The sequence below is a fragment of the Acanthisitta chloris genome, unplaced genomic scaffold, assembly GCF_000695815.1.
Source record: "Acanthisitta chloris isolate BGI_N310 unplaced genomic scaffold, ASM69581v1 scaffold82, whole genome shotgun sequence".
Classification (NCBI taxonomy): Eukaryota; Metazoa; Chordata; class Aves; order Passeriformes; family Acanthisittidae; genus Acanthisitta; species Acanthisitta chloris.
Window position 1 is genome coordinate 205,860 of NW_008661962.1, and position 10,096 is coordinate 215,955.

At 37.9% G+C, this 10,096-nt stretch overlaps 1 protein-coding gene across 1 annotated transcript in view; it reads left to right on the top strand.

Moving 5' to 3' along the window:
• The window catches only part of USH2A (Usher syndrome 2A (autosomal recessive, mild)), a gene marked incomplete at both ends in the record, with an annotated part of 237,604 nt that overhangs the window by 199,357 nt on the left and 28,151 nt on the right, over positions 1-10,096 (top strand). Inside the window, one exon of the mRNA XM_009070392.1 lies at positions 7,213-7,547. Coding sequence (XP_009068640.1) covers positions 7,213-7,547 — 335 coding nt within the window. The remainder of the gene's footprint in view (positions 1-7,212; positions 7,548-10,096) is intronic.

Here is a 10,096-nt window from a genome sequence, read left to right on the forward strand (position 1 = left end):
GGTTAGAGGGAGAGAGCTGTCCTCCCAGGTATTGGAAGGGCACTGTGGGAAACAGTAGCAAGAGGCTCCTTTACCAAGCCACGGCTGCGAATCGATAGAGGCTTTCAGCTGTCAGTGCAACCAATCCCTATACCATGAGTGCAAATATTTACTTCTACTGAAAACAGAGAGAATTTACAAAAAAGAGAAACATATTTCCATTCCTTTATTTAGTCATAGAATCAATATAAATGATTTGAGGATGTAGAGAATTCAAAGTGCTCCTGGAAAGTACTCACTTGAGTATACAGCTTATTTTCATAGACCAAAGCTTTCACTTTACAAGGAGGAAAATATCAGCACAGCAGGTCACTCTTGGCATGTGTATGTGTTCCTTTAACATTTAATTTTAATCAGAATGGAATGATATCTCTCCATAACATTTAACTTGCTTTCTTTTGTGCAACAAAAAGTGTAAAGCTGTCGATAATTTTCAAAGTACCCATTTCTGTGACACCTGCATGATATTTTTTAATATTTGCTGAATTGATAATGTTCATGGTAGCGGAGTATAATGCGCAATAAACTGCTTGTGTGGCTGATTAAATGCCAAAGTGAAGTGGAGGTATTCCGCAACTGCAAAAGCCGTTTATTTAGTATATGCCGATGCCATGAACATTATTCTTGTTACACAAGATTTGCTATACCCTAATGTACAGAAGTAGAAAAGAAATTGTGTTGGGGTTTTTTTCTTGTGAGGGTTGCAATTGCTGTGCTGCTTCAGTCTCACACTTCACACTGATACGACATTCGGGAATGTAGCTAGGTGGAGTGGCTTGAGAAGGAGGCTGATTTACACAGTGAATAATTATTTAGTGGAGTTCTTTGTGTAGGAAAAGCATTATGTGACTGGGTATGCTGAACTAAATTAGCTGTATTATACAAATTGTCCAATTTTGGCCTTATAACTATTGATAGGAGGACTTCCTTTTTGCTGCTGGGGTTCTTTCTTGAGGACTCTTACCTGGGGCAGACAACTATAGTCTTGATTATTGGCTTAACCAGAAGTGTGCTGACTCACACTGGCCTTTATTGTTCTCCCTTGCTGATCAGTGCCACCAGCTGGACCACTGATAGATGAAAAGCTGCAGCCATTTCCTATCACTGTTTGTGCAACTTTTTTCTCAAGATAGAAGTTGATGTGGGCTATATATAGTCCTGATGTTTCTGTCGATAGGGAAGGATAACTTTTTGGTGCTCAAAGAGGTTATAAGAGAATGGTTTCATCCCAATTGGATGGAATAAGTACCTTGTTGACATATAGTTCATGTGCTATGCTATTCTGTCATGATAGAAACTTCCTGCAATTTGATTAGATACAAAATAAGGAAAATAAAAAATTATTATGATTTCATTGACTTCTCTCTTAATATATGTTATGTATATTGCCTGCAAGAAATGAAGGCCTGTAGCATGAAACTGTCATTCTTCTTTGTAATTTCTTTTTTTATTTTGCATATTGATTCAATATCATGTCACTGATTTTCCATGGATTATTTATTTTTCTTAAGTGTTTCCTTGTGACTTTTCTGACTGAGGAAGGGTTGTAGGCCATTCCCGTGCCATTCACATTTGTTTTTACCCTCAGAGATGACAATCTCTTAATTTACAGTTCATGTGCCATTTTTTTCTTTGCATAAAAGAACCTGAAGTTTCAGTCTACTGACTGAACAATGTCATTAGTTTGCTGTCCATAAGATCTTCAAGAGTTGCCATCAGTTATCTTTCAGTGCAGTAGATTATCATTTATTGCTACAGAGTGATAAAGTTTTCTAGTATGTATTTCTCCAATTTGACTACTAAATTGTACGTGCAAGTGAGCAAACACAAATAAACGAAGCTCTATTTTTATAGTTGTCTTATGTTCTTCATTAACCCAGACGCTGGATAGTGGACTGCTAAATGCCTGTTGTTCTGTAAATAGGCTGGGACTAAAATGCACAAGAGGATGATTCCAGCTGTATGGAATAGATATCACTGACATGTTTAAAGCAATATACCCTGTAGTTACAGTGTGAGTACATCAGTCTGCAGTTACCCAAGACCATAATTTTGGGAACACAAACAACAGTGACACCTAGGCCTTATATGCTAAAGGGCCATGCAGTAAGCCCACGTAACAGCTTCATGCTGGAAAGGAAAAAAAAGGAGTTTTGACTTTGTTCTCTACACATCCAGTTTTATGCAGGTATACCTGGTGCATTGGGGACACTGTTTATGAGCAATCAATCTTTGTGTGAAGAATGCCTTGTAATGCTGCTAAGGTCAGTGAGACCTTGGTTCATTTGCTACATAAGTGCTGCTTGAGCAACTTAGGATATTCCAACACCCATAGGAACAACCTTAACTTGCACACTAGAGGTTTTCCACATGTTAGGACTGTGATTGCTTGCACAAGCTTGATCATTTGGTACAGATCATACAGTGGGGTGAACTAATCAGGGTTTCACCAGCATCATTCCTTTGCCTTTGATATAGTTGAAACACTGTACTGTAGTGTAGGTGTTTAGGATAATAAATAAATATTCTTTTGGTTTTCCCACTACTCAAGCTAAATTCTTCTAGAAGTTTTTGTAGTAGCAATCTGTTACTGGAAACTTGATGGTGCTGTTCTTCTGTGGTAGTTCTTGCTGAGGGTGATGTAACTCATGTTCAAAGTGTATGAGCAAAATTGTCAGTACTTCTATCAGATTTTGCATTTGCTGTATATTCCTAGCTCTTGATCCCACTATAATTTTTGTTAAGACAGATAAGAACTTAGAAGGAAATTTATCTCCCGACTACTTTTAAGGATACTGGAGGGTTGTCAGAGGACTTTGGTCCAGTGGTTGGAATGCAGAACTAGAGTAGCAGGTCTTTGTGTTGAGCTTTGCTGCTTTTGGTTATGTGACTTAGTCTGGGATTTAGTCTTTTCATCTTTAAAACTGGAATAATAATAATATTTGCAATTTGAGACTTACAACATGCTTTGAGAATGACAGTGTAAAGCTCTCAGTAGTGTATTTATTACATTCTGTATGTAGATGTTATAAGCAGTAGCTGGGAGAAATGAGAATAAAATGAAGCCAAACATGCTGATTTAAAAGCAAACTGTTGAAGCCAGGCCTGAGCAGTTAAATAGCTACACATGTGCCAATGTCTCTTTTCACATAGCTCAGAATTAAGTTGCAGGGTTCCAACTGCTGTCAAAAGGAAAAAAATATTCCAAGGTTATAACTGTTTAATGGGGGGGAAATGGCTAATTTCTGTCTCTTTAAATTTTGTGGTGGAGAAAATAAGGTCCTTTGATCTTTAAATGAAAGCTTCCAGAGTCATTACATTGAATCAGTTAATCTCTCCCAGTAGTTACCTTATTCTCTCTTCCTCATGGGCATCCTCTTTCATGGTCTCAGTGCTGAGCTTCAAATCAATGAACAAACTGTTACTGCTTCCAACACAGCCTGTCTAGTGAGCTTTCCTGCTTTCATGCATTGCCAAGCTCTTACCTCAAACCTTGGCACATCAAAGTGGAAAAGAGGTCCAGTAGTGCCACATGTGTGTTAACCAGGCTGGATCCATCATCTTCATTTACACTGTATGGGTCAGGCAGTCCCTTGCCTCTGGACAAGAGAGGTTTGTGAGGGATTGCATGTCCTGTCATTCCCAGGTGACCTATGGACTTCAAAGCAGGTCAGGTGACACAGCAGTGTCTGGGAGTATCCTTGGTCATTCCTTTATGTAGTTTAAAAAAGTACTAACCAAAGGGACAACTAACTGATCTACCTAGCTTTGTATCAGATATCCATGCTCAGGCAAAAATAAGTTGCATTGTGTCTGCTGCTGACTCAATATGCTCTTTGTTCAGCCTGGTTTTCATTTCTCTTAGAAAAAAAAAATTTCAAAGATATTTCCCATTTTAAACAACGTGAAGCATCTATGTTACCTGCAGTATGAGATACTTAATTTGCTAGTGCAGAGCAAATGCTGTGAAGTAACACTTGGGAGTTTTTTTAAGTTTACCAGCTAGTGTGTGCTCTGTGAAAAACTGGGGAGCTGAGGTTCTGAAGCAGCATCTGTTCTCCTGCCATGCTATTAATATGTTCCTTTATGTGGAGAGGTTGCACTGTTTGGTGAATGTTGCACAAGTTGTATTAGATTAATTTTGTGGGTTTAGACATAAAAGTCAGGCATCTCAAATGAAATGTGATTAAAAAATTACTCATCCTCTCTTCCAGGAAATAAGATTTGGTACAAGGTGAACATTTTTAGACAATTTTCTCTTCTGAGAAGGTAGTATCAAGAATTTTCCAAAGCATTTGACATATAGTTCTTTTATAAGAGGCCATCTTGCATTAAGCAACATGTAGGAAGTCTTCTTTCACCAGTAGTGACAGATGCTTTATTAATATTCCTAAAAGAATACCTCAAATATCTGAGGTAGAATTTCAGGATAGGTTCTACACTTCAAACAGAAGTAACATAATCATGGTTGCAGAAATGGGTGTTTTGCTGTAGTGTCTCAGACCTTAAATTCTTCTGTCCTTCTTCAGCAACTTCAAAGAAACATCCCTGAAACTAAAAGTGAATCGTGCTCCTTTGCCTCTTTCTGTAACACGGACAGTGCACCCAGTGTGTGCAGTATGGTAGCAACAAAATGCACTGGGGTTGGAAATTTTGCCTGAAGTTTGCTGACCTAAATGCTTTCTACCTTGCTGTGGTATAACCCCAGCTGGCAACTAAGCCCTACACAGGTGCTTGCCCTCTACAATGGGATGGGGAAGAGAATCAGAAGAGTAAAAGTGAGAAAACTCGTGGGCTGAGATAAAAACAGTTTAACACGTAAAGTAAAAGCTTTATGAACAAGCAAAGCAAAACAAGGAGCCCATTTGCAACTTCCCATGGGCAGGCAGGTGTTCAGCCATCTCCAGGAGAACAGGGCTTCATCACATGTAATAGTTATTTGGGAAGACAAATACCATTACTCTGAACATAATCCCTTCTTTCTTCTTCCCTCAGCTTTGTATCCTGAGCATGATACCATATAGTATGGGAGATCCCTTTCATCCCCTGGGGTTAGCTATCCCTGCTGTGTCCCCTCTCAACTCTTTGTGCATCCCCAACAGGCTGCTCAGGGCTGCACTGGGTTATATTTTGTATTAAGTTCTCCATCCTTTCATATCCAAGGATTGTACAGCCTGTGTGGGCATTGGGTTATGTTTTCTATTAAGTTCTCCATCCTTTCATGTCCAAGGATTGTACAGCCTGTGTGGGCATCCTTTTCCAGTTTCTGAGCTTGTATCTTTTATTTGCATTAACTTCCCTTGTTTCTACTTGTGTCCTTTGCCTCTTGCTCCATTACTGGGGTGAGAGGCAGAAAAGGCCTTGATGCTATGTAAGCACTGTTCAGCAATAGCAAAAACATCCCCATGTTATCAACACTGTTTTCAGCACAAATTAAAACCAGCCTTATGCTAGCTACTATGAAGAAAATTAACTCTATGCCAGACAAAGCCAGCACATACTTGTACTTGAAAACTTTTTCTGTTATCTGTGCTCATCACCCATTCTTCTCAGTTTCCTAAGCTTATGATTAGTGCACATGAACTACTTCAAAATGAGAGTTTTGCTCAATGTCTGTGAGAATGGTGCAAGATCAATTCTTACCTTCTGTGAAATTTTGCATTGCTTTATCAATAGCATTTTCTGTATTTGTTTGATTATGATTTGAGGCCAAAAGTAAAAGAAAACTGAATACAGCATTTGATAATTAGCCAGAGCTAAACCTTTCCTATGTGGGCACCAATAATCTTGGGTTTGTTGTCTTTACTCGAGATCACCCTGTTTCTAATTCTCTGTTTAACAGTATTCCAGATTCTGTTATCAAAATCCTTCAGCTTTTCCAGCACTTTGCTGCCAGGTTTCTTAGAAGTCTAGTGGCCTAAGAGGTCCTTCTGTACCTAAGATATAACATTTCATAATCCCCAAGAGCCTTTTAAATCAAGCTTCGCTGTTTCCATGGCTGTGTGTAATTGTGCATATACATTTTTAAAGATACTTATTTTGGAGACTAGAGAGAATGAAGATAAAATTTCAAATTAACTGAAACTAAAGTGTCTTGATATTACTATTTAATGCTTCGATATTGTCTTTGTTCATTTTGTTCTTTGCATGGCTAGGTTTCACACATACCTGTGCATATCTAGGTTTTCTCCAAAGAAAGACTGATAGATGCATTTACACTACCTTTATGAAACACTGAGATTCTTCATACAGTTGTGTCTTTGTTATGCCAGTCTGAAGTCCCCAGTGTCATGGTACCATGGCAAAAAGCCTTAAAACAGAATTTAGAACACCCTTGCACTTTATAATCCCATGATTTGAGTGTGATTCCTCAGTGGAGCTGCTAAGAATAAACATATATAATAATGTGTTTTAAAAACCAAACAAAACCAAACAAACAGAAACTTCAACCCCGCCACCTAACCTCTGTTCATTAAAAGTAAAACCACAGTAAGGGTAGGAGTATGTATATATCTGTGTGTATATATATAAGTCATAAAAACATGAATTCTGTGCACAATTTCCAATTTTTTGTGATAAAGTTTTCTCAATAGTGTTTTATAATTCTTAAAATGGAAAATTATGCCTGTTCTTTGTCTAATACTTACCAGCATATTTTGTTAATGAAAAATAAAAGGGAAAACCTCCATATTTCATCAGATAAAGAGTGCAGACAAATCATTTTCTTATAGGAGCTAATGCAGTTACGTATTTCTGAAAATCATGCAAATACAAGTAAGATCTGTTTTTACTCTGTCACTAATAGATGACCACACCAGGTAATACACCCGAAGAAAATAAATGACAGTTAGTGATACTTGCAATAATTAGTGTACTTTTGCTAATGCATCTGAGCATCTCATGGAGTTTTGAGAGATGTGGAGCATTCACATTTTACTGGTGAGGCAAAATAGTGTATTTTTCAATGGTTAAAACTGTTACTCGGAACCTTAATAAAATAAAAAGAGATAAGATATCTAACTGATGTACCTTTAAAAATAAAAGTCTGTTTCATAAAAAAGGAAAAGAACATCTTCAGATCCCACTTGTGTCCATCTGTAGCACGTTGTATCTGTTTCTCTGCAATCTGACTGTAAGAAATACATTGCTTTATTTTTTTTTCTCCCCCTTCAGGTCTCATGGAAACCTCCTCTGATACAGAATGGTGAAATCCTTAACTATGAGATTCGTATGCCTGATCCACGAATTGTCATTACTGGGAACCCTTCATCAAGGTTAAGTCATACGGTGACTAACCTTACACCCTATACAAACTACTCAGTCACTATAATAGCCTGTACTGGAGGTGATGGCTTTCTAGGAGGCTGCACAGAGAGTTTGCCTACAAGAGTGACTACCTCTTCAACAGTTCCTCAGAGTGTTAGTCCGTTGTCTGTGACTCCAATCAGTGAGTCCTTTATTGCCATTTCTTGGCAACCACCACTAAGGCCCAATGGTCCTCATCTGAGGTAAGTTATTAGTTGCAACCAAGATAGCAGTTTTCTTCTTTCCTAAATTTGACTGAGAAAATTCTGAGTGATGAAAACTTTATGATGTAATCTCTTAAGTTCTGACTTTCACAAGTTACTCTTTAGGGTTCAGGAAAGAGACAGGATTATTAAGAGGACGTGTGGTGTCTGTGCTGGAAGGCTCTGGGTCTTTCAAACCAATGCTGTCTGAAAAGCCAGAAGGAACAAACACAGGATGTTTGCAAAGTCCTAACTGGTTTGGGCTACAGCATCAATGAGTTGCTAGTGACTAGCTCAGGCAACACGTATTACCAACAAAATGACAAGAAAAATATGAGATCTCTGTAAACACATACAATATTCTCAATACTCCAGTGGGTTATTCCACATAAAGAGAAAGTGACCATTTGGAAGTGTGGTGATGTGAAATAATCTTCAAAACTTAAGCAATGAATAAATTATGAATGAGGCAGAGCATGAGAAAAAAATGGAAGTTTAAATGCTAGAAGTCTGGGGGCAAAGCCAAAATAGGAAATGCGAGGAAGTGCTGGGTATATCAGGCTGGATTTCACCACAGGAACCAAAAAAAGGGATCTCTTCTGAGATTTGTCTGTAATGCTAGGATGGGGATCTTGCCTTGAATGTTGATTACTGAGAGTGTGCGTGTATGTATGCATTAAAAAAATAAGGATTTGAGTGCATAAAGATTTATAAAAGAAAAATATATCTTTACCTATACACAATAAAAAATGTCAAATCTTTCATTCTAGTGCTTTAACGTATCATGAAACATTGTGCAAGGAATTATAGCTCTCTGCTCCATATGTTCTGGTTAGTAGCTCTCTTTTAGTTGCACTGATGGGTTCAATAATTATCATGTAATGCTGTTTCAGTTGCGTATGTTATTACAACACAGTAGCTTGACTTTTTCTTCAGGCTTAATTAGTGCATACTGCAACTGAATGAAATGATGATTGCTCTACAGGAAAATTTGAAGTTTCTGAAAAGCAGTCCCTGTTATTCTGGGGTTAACAACATGACCATTTTATCACAGATTATTGAAGTAATTCAGCACGACCTACATCTGCAGATTTCATTTCTTTCATGGTGTGCCATGCTGCCCTCAACAAGAACAACCACTGAAGCAGCTGCTCTGTACAGCATGATGGAGCAAGAAGTCTGCAGCAAGCAGAGTAGCAGCAGCAGCTGCCAGTGGGGTGATTTACACATGATCACCACTCAGTGTTCAAAAGGATTTGATGTTTTTCATGACTCCTCTATGAAATATACTGGACAGAATATGCCAGTATGGTTTCCTGTGAAACTGTAATGATTTGTCTTTGGGTTGACACTGATGAACCACTCATGTGAGAGTTGTTCTTGTTATAAAGTCATCTGATTGTTTTGACAGAGTTGGAGTTTAATTAGCTTTTACTATTTAATTTCTAAAGTTATAATCCCAATTTCTGCAGTTATTCAGTTTGGCATCACTAAGATCAGTGGCACAATGCTTGCTCATACCTGTTGAGGATTATTCCCCCAAAGTCAAGGGCGAAAGTCGTTGGAAGTTGTACACCTACATCCTAGCTGCCATGGAGCATAGGAAGTCTTGGATTTCTTGTAAGAGAGCATCTCAGTTGATTTCTCAGTTTGAAGCAATACAAAAATCACTGTACGCAGACCCTGTTATATCCAGGGTCTCAAATCTGGAATGGTACTGTTTAACATTTCCTCATCAGACTGGAGATGATCTTAACATTAAAAAGTGTAAAATTATGCATGAAGCCATTGGTCAGTGCAATAATTGCAACCAGGTGGTGACACACTTCAAGAGATTCTGCAGAATGCTAAAACACAGAAGGAAACATTTTCACAAATATGCACATAAAATGAGTCTTTAAGATCTGGCTGAGTATCCACATACTTTTGTCTTTCCAAAGTGAGGGGCAAAGAAAGGATGAAACACAGCTGCTCAGCACTTTAGAAAATCAAGTTGCACATTTAAATGAATACATACAACCCTAATTTGCTGGGCATCAATGGAAACACTGTTGTAACTATAGATTAAAAACACAGCTCACCATTGAAAGAAATTCCAGGTGGATTCTATAACTGGTAGGAAGGGTACAAGCATCTGGTGCCTTACAAATAAAACACCACTATCAAACTGAAACAATTGTTTAAAAAAAAAGTCCTTTGAAATGTTATAAATATTAATAATCCACAATATTTTGAACAAATCTATCTAATTTATCTCCTATGGAGTGTAGTTTCCTATGTAATCCCTAGAATGATTGGGAAATGCAAGCTATAATATTATCGCCTTTAATTTTTGTATGCACTAAGTGATTTAATTTTTGTTAACTTGCATAAAGGTTTTTTATAAAAGATGATGAAGAGTGCATGATGCTGCCTGGGTGGAAAGCTTGTTTTCCAAATCAGGTAGTCTCATGGTGGACCTGATGAAAGATGAGCTTTGGCTGACCTGCTGATTGGAACAGAGACAGGAATACAACTTCAGATACCAATTAAAACCAGGATGAAAGAGT